Source organism: Eublepharis macularius, chromosome 12 (assembly GCF_028583425.1).
Source record: "Eublepharis macularius isolate TG4126 chromosome 12, MPM_Emac_v1.0, whole genome shotgun sequence".
Taxonomy (NCBI): Eukaryota; Metazoa; Chordata; class Lepidosauria; order Squamata; family Eublepharidae; genus Eublepharis; species Eublepharis macularius.
In genome coordinates, this window is record NC_072801.1 from 45,516,919 (window position 1) to 45,533,032 (window position 16,114).

Consider the following 16,114-nt stretch of genomic DNA (forward strand, 5'->3'; position numbering starts at 1 on the left):
TACACAGCCAACAGTGGAACATGGTCAAAATACGATCAGGACCCAGATGGATGCAAGCCCCTTGTTATATATCGGTGGTACTGGCTGGTCAGGAGGGGCAGTGGCATGGCATAGCCTAATCTCATTGGAAGCTGAGTAGGGTTGGTACTTGGATGCGGGACCTCCAAGGAAGACCCTGTAGAGGAAGGCAACGGTGAACCACCTCTGCTTCTCACTTGCTGCGAAAGCCCCTTGCTGGGGTCGCCATTAAGTTGGCTGCATCTCGAAGACACATATGTATGTACATGTTGGCTAGTTGCCAAATGTGATTGACTGGGTGTTAGCACAGCAGCTAGGAAACAAAGCTCAGAATTAGCAGAGCCTTGATTTGACTTTGGCCATTTTGCTAGGCTGCCTTATGCAAGCCACTGTTCCTTCAGCCTTAGGCCACCGTCTGTGGCAATAGTGCCTACAAATTCTAAGTATTGCAGAATGATATATGAACTCTTACATGTCTTCTATAAATACTATTATTGTGTACCCCTAAAATGAAGGCTTTCACATCCTGACAGAGCTATTCTTAATAAACTCCCTTCATTAACCATTTAGAGGGCAGCTTTCAGTTACTTGTAAGTAAATTATATTTTATCCTATGGGCATGAGCCATAGGCATATACAAGCTGAATATATTTCTGTGGCATTCTGTGTGAAACCAATTGGCTTTCTTCTATTTTCACATTATACTAGGCATTGACTGCAACCATGTTACCTGCCCACACACACTCGGTTTTCATTACAAACCAGTCATTTTTCAGAGGTAAATTTATTACTCCCCACTCCCACACACACACAGTCTGCATTCCATTAAGTATACACTTGGCACACTTTTGGAGAGCTGGGCTGCGTTTCAGAGGTAAGCCTGACGGTACATGAATAGCCAGCATGGTGTAATACACACGTTCTCAACCAGTTGCAGGGCCAGTTCCAGATTTTGGGGGACCCTGGGCAAAGTTCAGGGGCGGGTTCCCAGTCATGCATGTACCTATGTATTCTTCCCCTGCCCTGCTTGTAAGTCCTCCCACTGGCCATGCTCACAGCCATCTGCACTGCCATAGCCCTTTCCTTGATGGCCCTGGGCAGCGAGTGCAGCTGGCAGCATGGGTGGCAGAGCATTCACAGCAGAAGGACATGTTGGGGGGTGAACAGCAGCAAGCCCTGCCAGTGGCCCTGGGCCTTGACAGCTGCCCTACCTGAGAACATGTTGATGCTAGCCCCAAGTGGCACACATACTACCAGTGGTATGCTGAATAGGCAGGACACGGGTTTTTTTGTAACAATTGCTAGGAATTCTTTCTTCCTTGATCCCATGTCCACTTGCAAATGTGATGTGGCCTCTCTTGCTAACCCTATCTACCACAGACTACCCATTGTGCTCCTGTAATTTTATTTAAAACTCGCCATAAATGATCAATACCATAACACGACGTCTGTAAACATATAAATATCTTTCTTAGGAAAAAAAGGGTCTTTTATTTCTGTCATAGCGGAACCTGAGTTCTTTGGATTCATTCTAATCCAAAGATTGAGAACCTTTGGATTCAAGTGTCAGGCTAGGATCTGGGAGACCCAGGTTCAAATTGCAGCTTTGCCATAGTTGATCACCAGGGGACCTTGGCCCAGTCACTTTCTCTCAGCCTTACCTACCTCTTGGGGTTGCTGTTGTGGTAATAAAATGGAGAGGGGAAATAATGTAAGATGCTTTGGGTTGCCATTGGAGGAAAAAGCAGGGTATAAATTCTTAAATAAAAATGAACATGGGGGAAGGATAAAAGGAGAGAAAACATGTAAGACTCTTTTCAAAGTGGGTGCCTGGGGCAAGTAGCCTCCTACCCCCTTTAAGTCCAGTTACCTGTTTGCCAGGCATACATTTCCCACTTCTCCACTGAGGCTGGAAGGATCTCCATCATATGTGAAGGTTGGAAGGTCAATACCAACTTTGCCATGTGATAATCTTTGAGGAAAGGTGTGTGTCTGGCCATGAACAGGGCCACCTCGTATTGAAGCTGCCACAACTGGATTGGCCTTTGTTTTCATTTATGTGTCTTTAATCTGCTTTGATCCTTTCATAGACACCTTTGCCACATGGAAAAGTGAAACCAACACAAAAGCAGTTGAACATAAAGAAATATTGGGGCAGAGGAGGGAAGAGAGGGACTTTAACAAATGATTGCTCATTCAAATAAAGTTAATGATGTCTTGCAGCACGTGATACACTATCAACCAAGCACAAAATTGTACACTTAAGCTGTAGAACATCAAGTAAACGCATCTTATTGTCAGCTCTCTATTGGTTGATGCCTGAAGGTCCTTTAACTTCTTGATTTTAAAAGAAAATTATGTAGTGTTATCCAGTTCAAGAGGATTTTTATACTTTCACCTTCTGATTCCTTCCCATCAATTTTGTCAATGGGACATTCTCTCCCTTCCTACTGTGAGGGTTGCCTTGATGAACAATGCTGATGGTGCATGACTGTGCAAATGCTCCCTCTTCCCCGAGAACATAGCAATGTTCGAAAAACTGAACAGGGTGGAAACAAAGACCTGCAGTTTATCTGATATGACTGGATGAAAGGACAATTGGAATACAAAACCAGGAACAATACGTACATACATACATATATATATTATATACATACACATTTATACCTGTGTAAAGGAGATTAAATTAAAATTTAAGATGATTTCTTTTTTAACTCATTCATTTTCCAGAACATTACATCTCAACCCCCCTCCCCCCAATATATTTCCCCCCTTCTCACCTGCATTTGTTTACTGTTTACAGTACACTGTACACTTCTTAGACCAACTTTTGGGGCAAAAATCTATTTTATCTACTAAACCCTGGGTTACGGGGGATGTGGGAAGTGCATGTTATTACTATTGGGAGACTATCCCTGTGGCCCTCAAGGAGGAAAGAGCAATCCCACAACATCATGGGCAGTAGGCCACAGTTTTATCTGCCCCTGTAGACATGAACAATCCAGAAGCTCCACGTTCGGCAGGAGACAATGGTAGTTGTTGTCCAAAGGGTGTGGAGTGAGATAAAGGCTCTGGATGACTTGGCTGTATCCAAAGAACGGGCTAAGCAGTCTGCAGACTCCATCAACACTATGAAACAAATTAACCTCTCTTAAGTGGGCGGTATTTTTAGCAGGTCTGGGTTTCTGGACACAATTTGACCACTGCAGTGTCAAGAGGATGCAAAAGCATTCCTCCTCTAGACTCCCAAACCGTTTTCCCAACCGCAGAATAAACAGTAGTCTTGGACACATCTCACCTTTTAATTTTGGATTATTTAATCCAGAATAAACTGCCACAGCCAGGTCCCCTGCTTAGCAATTACAACACTGAGAATCCTCCAACCGCTCATACAAGCATGCCTAGGGAAACAGTCCCATCTTTGGGTCCCCCCCCAGACTAATCTGCGAGCAGAAAAGGCCTGTAAAAGTATGTAAAGGTGATCTAACCCACAGGAAGGGCCTTGAGTAGGGCACCTGTGCCTCATTGTTTTCCATGGGGCAACGGATAACAGTTTTCACCGTTACAAAGCAGCCAAACTGGATAAGGAAAAAAAGGAGGACAACAGTGGATTCTGTACATCTGAGATCCAAGTTCCTCAAGGAGGAAATGCAAATTCCACAGGGGAAAAAACCAAACAAGCATACCTGGCAGTCATGATACACATTAAGGAAACATGGCAGATTTCTCTCTTGAAGGAACTGCATTTTCTCATTATGGGATCTGGACATTTCTGGGCTGCGAATCAGAGTTCGAGGAGGAAGTGTTAGTCTGCTGTCCAAAAGAAGGCTTGACTAATGACCACAAACACCTCCATGACGTAGGCCCTGAAACTCACATCCAGTTACTGTCGGAATCAGAGGAAGAAGGTGAGATTACAAAGGAAAGTCTCTTCTCTGCACTTCCTAACAGTACACCCCATAAGTAAACAGTGAAAGAGGGGCATACCTCTCAAGTTAAAGTCAGGGATACCCCCTCAACGTGGGAAGCACATAGGAGAAAAAGAGGAGAACACTTTCCAAATTTTCCAGTTCAGAGACAAAACTTGTTAAGAACAATACTGCTAGGGGAAAAATAATGTACAGGCTGTTGAAAAAGGATAATTTTGGCCCTTTTTGAGAGAAACAAAGTGACTTTTCCAGCACTCACTTTACAAAATACAATTCAGGCCCCACTCTGCAAGTGAGAGGCTCAGCTAGAGCCCAGAGGACACAGCTAACAGCTGTGCCAGAAAAAATACTGTTGAAGGGAATGTCAATGAAGCAGCAGGTGGCTCCCTCCCGGGGGGGGGCGGGGGGAGGGAAAGAAGCTTTGATGGATTTGCACCCATTTTTAGAGTATCCAGTTAATTTGAATATCTGAGAGAGCAGCTGAAAGAGATAGTGAACACTGACACTTCCACTGGCACAGTTTGGAGATTCTCCCCTGTGAGTCCTGTTCACGGCTGCCCATGTTAATTCCAAAAGTGGGTGATCACTGAAGCCCCATGCCTGCAAAGGGGTCCTGGTGGCCAAGAGGAAGAATATTTTCCAGGAAGGCAACCATGATAGAAATTGGTAGGAGAAACAAGAAAAGACAGAACTTGGATGTCTTTTTGTTGAGGGGTTCATCCTGCTCTATTTCAAGCAGTGGATAAGCTTCTTTACTTGTTCTCTGAGGACTGATTCAAACATGAATCCTGCAGTTGGAGGCGATTGCTGGGTCACAGTCACGTGGAATCATCACCCCAGCACTGCACATTCCAGTGCTGCTGTGGGGATTCCACACACCTTTAACGCCAGCCGTGGGCAAAAGCAGCTTTCAAGTGTTGCAGGCAATATTTTGCAAAGTGCTGCCTCCCCAGTCTCCCTGTTGGGTGTGTGTGATGTTGCGACATGGTTAAAGTGATATCACCTAGGATTACCAATAGTACCTCATTATGTGGGACTGGGGAAAGTGCAGTTATACAATTCCACCCTTGTCTGATTAAACAGGTGAGGCAGGAGACTGAGAAGATGCCGACTCAAAGCATGGTGGCACATTAGAGACCAATGGCAGCGTTTCTGATGAGCCGGCAGCCTCTGGCAGAGGTTGAGCTACTTCTCAGGAAAGCTCATTTCACAGTGACCTAGGCAGTCACTATGAGGCCACAGTGCTTTGGGCCCTGCTGCTGATAATAATGATCTCAGCTGCTCTTCTGGAAAAGGAAAGACTCTGAAGCTAGAGAGTGGGAATCTGAACAGACTGCTCTGATACCATTGCACTGCTTCTAAGAGAGACTGCAGGCCAACTGCAGGTGCCAGGTCCAGAACTAAAATGGACCTGTGGGAGTTTAGTCCCTGGAATTTGGGTGTGTGTGATGTAAAATGAGGAGCATACATGTTCAGCCTCTCCTATGCTCTGGAATGTAGGCCAGGCTCCTGAATTAAAAAATGCCAGGCAATGACTTTTATCGTTGAATGACCCAGGATTCACCGTGCCTTTTGCGGAAGAGGAGCTTACTTTTTCTTTTTGCTGCTGCCCAGCTGTAAACAGCCACCTCCTCCTCAGCAGACCCTGGTGCTGACAGCAGCACTGCTGACCCTCAACGCGTGAGCAACCTGTGGAGAAGCTTCATGGGTCTCCTTCTGTCAACTGCAGAGTAGCTGGTGCAGAAACAGGGAAACGGGTGGCTCGCTAAAGTAGGCAGAGAAAGTTCTTCCTTCCAGGAGAAAGAGGTTCTTCTCTGCTCCGTTCCATGGTTGCCTAAAAGGTCTTGGTTGATGGCTACAGCTATCTGACATGTGGTTGCGCTTGGATCTTAGGTTTGAATGCTCAACTTTCCCAGGAGCGTCCAGTTCAAAAAAAACTCCCAGAAAATCATCCCAGATGATGTGAATGAGAATGTAACATAGAGAAAAAACAAAACAAGGCAAAATATTCTCTTCCCAGTGTCAAAGTCCATTAAGTTGCTAGCAAGAGTTCAGGAGGTTTGAACCTCTTCACAGCCCCAAAGCCGACAGCCAGCAAAATCTCCTCCTGACCTCCTCCGTAAAAAAGAAAATAAAAATACACAGACATATTTCCCACCATTGCACGAAACATAGAGAATAATGTATTCCATATTGTCCAAAAGGATGGGAAATTAAAGGCAAGATCGTCCAACCCCAAAGCCCCAACAATTACCCCGCCCTTTGTCCCCCCCCACCTCTTCCCCCAAAAGATTTAAAATCCGGGAAATGAAACAGAAAGAGCTGGTCTCGTTTCTCACCAGCTGAGTCCTGCCGCATTGCAGCTCGCCACCTGTGCAACTGGAGGGCTGAGAAGACAATGTGGAGAAGTCTGGGGGGCTCGGGGGTCAGCCGGACGTCTCAGTCCTGATCTTATGGTGCAGGTTTTTCATCAGGTGGATGGGAGAGGAGACACATAATGGCTGGACATATGGGACTGGCACCTCCCCGCCCTCCATGGTCCTTCCATCCAGTTGACACAAGACGTACACTGGACATGGAAACTGAACAACGATTCACCCCCTTCGAGAGGTGACTGGATTGTGCCTCTGCAGTCCTCCCCTCAACACACTGAAAGTTACCCACCCACTCTTTCATGACCTTGGTCTCTCTCCTGCAACCTCCCCAAGAATGCAAAGTGACTGGCTGTCCTCTCTGCGGAGATTCATGTTGTGTTGGGTTTAGCTTCCCTGTGGGGAAATAGGGTATCAAGCAAAGGACAGGGAAAGGATAAAGAGTGGGCACAAGTGGGACAAATGTCTACAGATGTCCCTTGCAAATAATAGTAGTAGTAAGAACAAGAAGAAGAAGAAGAATTAATTGCTCTGGTTTGTTTATATGTTTTTTTTCTGCTCTTTTTTGTTTTTAAGTCGGGTTGGAATTTTTCAAAGTCTGCAGCTTCGCCTCCAGTTCAGAGATCTGAAAAACACACAACAGAAAGGGGTAAAAAGGATATCTCCAGGAAGAGAGTTACAGAGGGGAAGGTCGGGGAGGACAGTTCCCAGGAAGGAAGCGCAGGGCGAGCAGAAAAAGTAGGGTGAGGGCGGGTCTGTCCCTAAATGAATTTATCGGTGTGGTATAAGGAGGAAAGGGTTGTGAGGGAAAATGGCGGGGCAGTGAGAGAATCGAGGGGAGCATCTTTGCATGGTTATGGACTGGGAGACTTTGTCCATGCTGCTTCTGAATGGTTAAGGTTCGCCATCCATTAACAGCTGCTTTCACGCCTTGTGAAACAAGTGTACTCAGGAGCCTCTGCTTCGTGCGCCTCAATAGTTCTCCCTGCACACATTGCACAACTCAAATCAAAACAAACTTTGATATAGCTGTTTGCTTTGCATGATGAATCCCACTGCCAGGATCCACATTTTCAAAGGATAAAATTATCCTGGGATCACAGAATCACAGAGTTGGAAGGGGCCATACAGACCTTCTAGTCCAACCCCTGCTCAATGCAGGATGAGCCTAAAGCATCCCTGACACATATTCATCCAGCCTCTTCTTGAAAACTGCCAGGGAAGGGGAGCAGGATCAGAACTATTGAAAACTCACTACATTCATCCACACATCCAAAAGGTGAATAAGAGGCAGGAGGAGAAGCTGTAAATACCGCTTTCAGAATGTGTGTGTGTGTGTGTGTGTATCTCTGAGGCTGCATTCATACATAATTTAATATTGCACTATAACAACCATTTACCTCCTGGACTGTTTCATCCCCACAGGAAAATCCAGTTGCATTACAACAATCGTTTGCAATGACAGTGCAATATCCAACAATGTGCGGATGCCGCTTGAAATCTTTGGGTTATCTGTGGCCTTGATCCAAAGCAACAGAAGGCGATATGCACGTTACAAAAAACTCTGCCCAACACACAATTATGGGCTGCGAAGGAATCGCTACGGGATAATCTATGGATTTTCATGTGTTGTCCTCCACACCCATGCAACTGGCTTTTGTAACAAAGAAAGCATGCCAAAATCTGTTTCTGTACTCCCGCTGGAATTGTAAATCAGTGTTGCTGATTCCAGTAATTAACCTCTGCAACTAGTCTGATACAGGTCAGGTTGTATCAAAGAAGTCCTGCTGTTCTTTTTCAGAGTGTAACCAGCATCAAACAGACGCACATCAAACCATTCAAAATTGATACGGACAAGGATGCAGGCCTGAAAATCCAAGTGAGATGAGATCTCCTACAGAAAAATTTCTCTCTAGGAATAAAGTAATCCATCTCCCATCAGGAAAGGACAGCATTTTACTTTTTGCATTTGTGGGGACCAACAGGGATGATTCTCACAGCCCAATGGATCAACGGACAATACAACCAACTATTTTTTCAAAGCATCAGCCAAGATGCTACCTGTGAAGCATCATCTTCTTCCCTACATCTCAACACAAACTCTAAGATCAGCCAAGGGTATGCTCCTGAAACACGCGGCCAGGACTCGCATTAAGAGTGTGGACAGAGATGTTTCTTGGCAGCTCTGTGGTGATCTGCTTTGGAGATCTATCTGACCAGCTTCCAGAAACCCTGTGTTGGATCTGGTGGAAGGGTAGGGAGGTTGTATTCTGAGTGACTTGACTTGAATTGCATACGCATTTCGTATTTCACATCCAATTCTGAATCTATTGCCATTTGGCCCAAGCTTTCGGGATCTTAGATTATAGATTTGTGCAAGATTGTTTGGGCGAGATTTTGTGGAAATGACTGCCCGAGAGCAACTCCTTTGGAATCAGACTTTTTTCCCATTATGCTATTCTAGCACACATTTGGGGAAATACGGGGGGTCTTTCTGTTGTCTAAATCTCACTGGAAGAGGCTTTCCTTTGCCTCCCCCCTTTCAAGACAACTGGCCCGTGAATCCTAGATGCAACAAACTCCACTCTTAACTCGTGTCCAGCTTGCTAATGCAAAAGAAGGAACTGTTGGCCAGAATGAAGAATGGGGAACAGGCCAAGAAGTCAGCAGGAGACGGAACTAATGGCTGGAAATGGGGAGGCACAATCTCTGGGGCAGTTGCTAAGAAAATAAAGCAGGTCCAAGCTATCAGCGTCTTGCCTAGATTGACCTTCAGAAAGGAGACTAAGGGAGCAAGCTTAAGCCAGTCGATGCAGAAGTCCCATTTTATTCAATGGGGATTACTCCTGGGAAAGTGTTTTTAGGATCGCAGCCAGAGCCAGTGGGCAGCTGAACCATTCCCAAGACCTGTTTGCAACGCTCAGATTTCATTGGAAAAAAGTTTTACTTGGGTGGACTGTCAAAGACAGTAGTTAAAAGGCTCCCTCAATTCTGCTGGGGTCATTCTACAGCTGCTGTGCGTAACTTCTCGTCAGTCATCTCAAGCTATTTGCCTGCTGTAAATAGCTCTTCCCACCTCTGCACTTCTGTCATTCTAGGACAGGAAGTGTGGATTTACCTGCATACAAACAGCCCGTGCTATCCCTGGAACAAGTTCTATGGAGTGTGGACTGGGATGTACCTGGATACAGGAACGTCCATCATCACGGCCTTAATCCCTCCAGCCAGTTGCAGCAACTGCTAGTTGACAAGTTAGTTCATAATAGTGCCATTTCTCTGTGTCATGGTGAGCTTCTCATGAACAGCAATAACAATCCTGCACGAAGCAGCCTGGCGTGAACCCCAAAACGGTGCTTGCAAGTGATTAATCTCGACTTTTTTCCTTGGGGATCCCTGTGTCAGCGATCCTCCCTCTTTCCTCAAGCATCTGGCATTTCCTGAATGCAGCAGCAAGGGCAGCGTGTGCACGTACTCCCACACATGCACTTGAATGCTCAGTCCCCAGGGAGGCAAGGCAGAAGGGGGGGGGTGGGGGGAGGACCAAGCAAAGGGAAGAACCATCTTGAAGAAGGAGAGCCAGGGTGTGCTAATGGGTGGGCTTTTATGGATGGTGCTGCTAAGGGTACCCTGCAAGGGGCGCTGCTGAAAAGGGTATTACTCAAGTGGGACTTTCCAGTCTACGCAGCTCTCACTTAAGATATCCCCAGCATGGAAACCTGGATGCATACATACACACAACACACATACACACACACACACTTAACACAACAGACTCATGGGAACAACCCAGGATGTGAGAAGAACCCACTAACGCCCAGCAAGGCAATCTAAGGCATTTAGCCACGAGATCTGTTGCAGGATCAAAGGAGACCCAATGTCCAATATGGGATCCCGAAGGATCCACTTTGCATGTGTGTGTGTATGACTGTTTAAAGGAGAGAAAATAGTCCATTCTGGGAGCAAAACGTCTATCAACCTTCAGAACCAACCACAAAGGCCTAAGAGATCATGATGGGATCTGGCATGTGAAGATGTGGGGATCCAGTACATTTCTCATTAGAACAGGCTCTGGGGGAAGTTACAGTGTGGGCTCAGTATCTGAAACAAGGATCCATCATGCCCTGACGAAGGATTCAGCAAGACCTAATTAAGCTCGCAGCATTCAAATGCAGGATCCACTTTTGTCACAGGCAAGGGATTCAGTTCTCTATATGGGATTCCGAAGGATCTGGGTCTTCCCCCCTGCCCTTCAGCTGCAGGATCTACAGTTGAACTAGTGATCCAGCACTCAGCACGGGATCCTGCAAGACTCAAGCATGAATGCCCACCTCTAAACAAGTTCAGTAAGGTGGGCGCCTGTGTAAGTCCCTCCCCATGTGCTCATGTGCCAGGAAGTAAAAAGCATGAGTCCCACATGTGTCCCTGAGCTGAATTCAAGGCCTCTCCAGTCACAGCAAAGCCCCCTCTTTCTTCCTTCCCTTCTCGCCTTTCTTTCCTCTGCTGCTTGGGATTCAAGGCAAGCCCCCAGTGCCGTCCTTGGTGCCCACCTTCTCTTGCAGCTTGTCAACCTCCTCCTTGTGGGCCAGCTCGGACTCCTCTTGTACGCGCCGCTGAGCTGTCTCTTTCTTGAGGAATTCAATCTCCCTGGGAGAAGGAGGCAGGGGAAATTGGGAGGAGATGGTCAGAAAGGCAGAAAATATCCAATAAGAAGGAATAAGCTGACAGGGGCATGGCAGAAGAGCTACTGGAACACCTACTGAAGAGCCTCCCCTATCCAAGATGCAGAATGGGGTGAGGAAATCCCTAAGATTTTTTATAATTTGCTTTATTTACACCTTGCCTTTCTCCGCAATGAGGATCAAAAACAGCTTTCATCATTCTTCCCTCCCCCATTTTATCTTCTCAACAACCCTGCGATGAGTGAGGGTAACTGGCCCAAGATCACCCAGTGAGCTTCCATGGCCGAGTGAGGATTTGAACCTGGACCTCCCAGAGCCTAGTCCAACACTCTAACCACTACACCACTTCTTGGAAGAGTGGCCTGCGGGGGGCGGGGGGCAAGATACTATTTTTTAAAATGTTTCCAAACATTGAAATAAATAAAATGCAACCCCAGTTAAAAAAAAACCTACCACGTCAGGATAAAAGATGGAAGCCCTGTATACTTTAATATATTTCTTTTTTTTGTAACCTTTGTAATCCTCCAGCTATCTGCTTGAGGCAGCTAATAACCCCTCCCTCCGAAAGTAAACCCAAATTAAAAAAGCAAATAACTAGATCATTAAAAATATAATCACACTTAACTTTGAAGGAGTAAAACAATTTACACGTATAAAACCAGAAGCCAATTTATATGAAAAAGCACAAAAAGATGTCATAAAACTTCTATGGAGTAGAACATAAAGGCCAAGACAATAAAAATAAGAAAGCTAAAAGAAGGAATAAAATTGGACTTGGGTGACCAGAAAACCAAAAAAGATCAAAAAAGCACCTAAAAAGTCAGTAAGATAGGTGCCAGGAGAGCTTCAAGGAGAAGGGCATTCCAGGGATGGGGTGCTACCACAGAGAAAGCCCTGTCTCTAGTTGCCACCTGCCTCAACTCTGCAGATGTGGGCACAGATAGCAGAGTTTGAGATGTTAATTGGTGGGCTGGTGGACTGTAGGACAGGAAAGCGGCTCTTCAACTCTTTAAGGCCTTAAAGATAAGAGTCGACACCTTGAATTGTGCCTTGAATTGTGCCCAGAAACTGATAGGCAGCCAAAACTTTGCTTTGGATTGCACTGTAAATTGGGCTAGAAAATAAATAGAAAAATGGTTTACAGATCTTAGGAGGGGAAAGAGAGATTAGTTTCAGGTACTCCTGACTTCATCGTTCCTTGACATCTTGTGTCTTTTATAAGTGTCAGATCCTCGTTCCTTTCGCTACAACACCGGGAGGAGGGAGACAGGAAGGGAACACACACACACCCCTATGGTGAGGGGGGATAAGGAGCCAGCTGCAACAAAGGGAGATGTCAAGGTATCTTCCTTGACTGCCCAGCCAGGCAAGCTCCACTAAGACTTGGTAGGGCCAGGCAGCATCTTTTGTGTGCACAATTTGTCTGAGCCAGCTAGTGCCTCTCATGTGAGGGACTCAGCAGACCTGGGTGGCACTTTTGCCATGCCATGCAGGACTCCACTAGGCAGTGCCTTTCCCACATGTGATTTGGCCTGGCTGAGCAGCACCTTTGCCGCACATAACTTGGCTGGGCAGCACACTCCTTGCCACTGGGCTGGCTCAGCTCAAGTGAGAGGACAGGCTATCAGCCCACTGGGAAAAGTCCCTGTGCCATAGTGGCCAAACTGCCCTTGTACACCACTACACTGGTTCTAAACATTGTACAGCACCTAGTACACTTCAAGTGCTTTCAGAAATGGGAAATGACAATGATGGCGATGAGTGCGTGGGTGGTGTGGATCAGACACTTTTTCTATCCTGCAGCAACCTGGTGACCCTTGCCACATACCCGCTGCTTCTCTTGTATGCCAGTCTGCCAATCCTGGCTGCCTGACATGCAGGGAAAGCTTGAAAGACCCACTTCTGGGACAAAGAGTTGCTTAAGTGGTATGGGATTTTGAAAATACAACGTGAACTCTTACTTCTGCTGGTACTCCTTGATGAGCCGCTTGGCTTTGCTGTACTTCCGTTCCAGGGTCTGGTACTGAGCCTGGGTCTCTTTCAAGTGCTCGTCCACAGCCTGGCACAAGTTCTGGGCCTCCATCCAGTAGCCCTCCAGCTTCTCCATCCGCTCCTTGTTCTCTTCCACACTTTGCTCTAGCTGGGCTTTCTCGAGGCGCCAGCGGGCTTTCTCTTGTTCAATGGACTGCAGCTGAGGGACAGAATAGAAGGAGAGGCCTCCTGGATCAGACGAAGCTCTGCCTAGGCCAGCATCTCCCTTTCCACACTGGGCAGCCTGATACTTTTGAGCAGCTCACAAATAGGGATAAAGGCAACATTCTTCCCTGTTCCCTATAACTGATGTTCAGAGTTACACTGCCTCTGAACATGGAGACTCTGTTTAGCTATCACGAACCTGGAGGTCTATGAGTTTGTCTAATCCTCTTCTAAAGCCATCTTACTTAGTATCCACCAGTGTGTCACATGGTAGTGATTTCCATAAGCGGTTTCTGCAAGGTGCAAACAAGTGTTTTCTTGAGGGTTGTCCTGAATTTACCAATTATTGGTTTCATTGGGTGACACCCCAACCTCCCCAAGCTCTAGAGTTATGAAAGATGGAGGAAACAAAGATTTCATTATCCATTTCCCCCATACAATACAAATGTCTGTAAACTTTTATCATGCCCTTCTTTGTTGTCTTTAAAAAAATCCTAAACACTCCTAAACCCATTAAGCCTTGTCTCATAGGATGGGGAACAAGGGAGGAGGGCAAAGGGTGGCTAAATCATGGGAGGAACTAAGTCACCTCCATATTTTATTTATGTACTGACATGCTTGATCCATCCCAAAGATAAGTAAGAACAGTTGGGCCGTGGCTCAATGGCAGAATATCTGCTTGCATGCAGAAGGTCTCAGGTTCAATCCCCAGCATCTCCAGTTAAAAGGATCAGCTAGTAGATGACCCCAGAGAGCCACTGCCAGATAGAGTATACAAAACATTCATCCAAAGCATTTTTCATCCTGCCCTTCCAGCAAGGAGCTCAAGGCAGTGTACCTGGTTCTCTCTTCCTACTTTCACCCTCACAATACCCCTGTGGGGTAGCTGAGGCTGAAAGAAAATGACTGGCCCAAGGTCACTCAATGAGCTTCATGGCAGAACGGGGATTTGAAGCAAGATCTCCAAGATCCTCGGCTGATATATTGACCAGCATTCTGGTTAAACTTTTATGGATGCGACACATCCTGGGGAAAGCACTGGTCTGCCTAACTCAGTACTGTCTACGCTAACTAGTGGTAGATCTCCCGCAGAGAACAGTTCCTCTCAGCACCAGCTCCTTGGCTGCCTGTAACTGGAAAAGGTAGCAGAATAAAACATGGATCCAGTGGACACCTTAGAGACTAGCAGAGTTTATTGCAACTGAAGCATTCGTGAGTCAGAGCTCACTTCTTCAGATGAATATATGCATCTATCTGTCTTGATCTATACATCTGAGGAAGTAGCTCTGACTCATGGAAGCTTCTACTAGAATAAGCGTGGTTAGCTCAAAGACGTCCACTGGGGATGCCAGGGACTGAACCTGTGAACAGCTGCATGCAAACCATGCACTCTGTCACAGCTTCTTCAGACAACCCAAAAGCAGAAAGCAAGCATACAGGGCCATAAGCTAATGTTGGACCTCTGCACTTATACAACCCTCATTTCTCTGCCAAGACAGATAATTTTAGCAGCTGGCTTGAACAAGAGAAGCTGGAACTCTTGTAAGGCCAGGCAGTGCCTCTCAGAGAAGTACAGCTTGGAGGCAGGAAGACACCCAAGGGGGACCCTAGGCATGTGCATTCATCCAGATCTCTAACCAGTTAGATCTCAAGAGCTCAAGATGGGTGACAATACCTTACACAGCTATCCAGGAAATCTGACAAAACTGTAATGCCCATTATATCACTTATGTATCTCGCCCTTCATTTAAGGAGGTCAAGGCGATTTATGTGGGCCAATCTCATTTTATTTTTTCCACAACCTTGTTGCAGTGACTTGCTCAAAACAATCCAGTTAGCCTCAGGGCTGAGCAGGATTTGAACCCAGGATTCCACAGTACAAGCCCCAGCACTCTCTCCAGCATATACCACAATGAATACAAAATACCCTAGCTATTAAAAGCGAGTTCAAAGAAGAACAACTTTACAGTATTACTGGAAAATGCTCTCAGGCATAGATTTTGGCTAGTCTCCAAGGTGAGAGGAGGGAATTTCATGGCGGCCGGGCTAGAGTCTCTCCCACTCCCAGAATGCCTCCCTACCCCAACTTTCCTCCTTACCTTTCTTTTCAGCTGCTGTATTTCAGCCTCAGTCACAGCATGCTTGATCTGGAGCTAACACAGGGAGAGAGACAGAAGAAACAAGAGAGTTTTTATCCTTCCCCTTGTCCTGATAAGGCTCTAGAACCCAAATGGCTTGTGATTTGCTATGAGAACTATCAGTTAGCTTGGCAGAAGCTGAAGTTCCTTTGAAGAGTTGAGGATCACAATTAGGAAAGACATGAAGCACGAAAGAGGGGGCATGTAGGGACACTAAGAGATGGGCTGGTGGTGCTGAGTTGGCATGGATTTTGTGACCACAAGACATTTGTAGGGATATTGTCCTCTACCGGTCAAGAATGGGGATCTTCAAGCTCAGGGCCCATGCTGGCCTTCTGCCCACCTTTCTATCTATTTGGTAGTCACTTGTATCCTCCAACCTTCTGCCCAGACCCACAGAAAAAACATGTTTTGACTCCAAATTTATGGGATATTCAGGTTGCAAGGAGGATGGCATGTACCTTTAGCTATCACCGACAACAAGCAAGGAGGCAAGAGAGTGAGTAAGAGAAAGGAATTCGCTAGTTCTAAAAAAGAGATACATGCTCTGAGTTCAGTGTGAGATGATTCTCCAGCGCTCCACAAGGCAAATCATACCCAGAACAGTGGGAGTGAGGTTCTGCTCTTGTCACAACCAGGGCCACTTTACCCAAGGGCATAGGGGGGGTTGGGGCAATTGCCCAGGGCTTAGCCGCCATCAGGAGCCCACTGCAAATGCTCCAAAGAAATGAGAACGAAGCAGAATGTGTACACACGTACGAGGCTGTGCCCCCATTCTGGCA

The 16,114-nt window shown here is 46.3% G+C and overlaps 1 protein-coding gene across 2 annotated transcripts in view; it reads right to left on the reverse strand.

Moving 5' to 3' along the window:
* Positions 1 to 2,219: 2,219 nt before the first annotated feature.
* Positions 2,220 to 16,114, reverse strand: part of PPP1R9B (protein phosphatase 1 regulatory subunit 9B) — a 69,739-nt gene continuing 55,844 nt past the window's right edge. The window contains exons 7-11 of one of the 2 annotated variants that reach the window (XR_008597956.1): positions 15,294 to 15,347; positions 12,960 to 13,189; positions 10,867 to 10,963; positions 6,287 to 6,944; positions 2,220 to 3,795 (exon numbers count right to left, since the gene is read on the reverse strand). Coding sequence is in view for 1 of the 2 variants with exons in the window: in XM_054992910.1 (XP_054848885.1) it covers positions 6,891 to 6,944; positions 10,867 to 10,963; positions 12,960 to 13,189; positions 15,294 to 15,347 (435 nt within the window). In the remaining variant the exon portion in view is untranslated. Of the gene's footprint in view, positions 6,945 to 10,866; positions 10,964 to 12,959; positions 13,190 to 15,293; positions 15,348 to 16,114 lie in introns of both variants that reach the window. The other variant, XM_054992910.1, reaches the window with a different exon arrangement.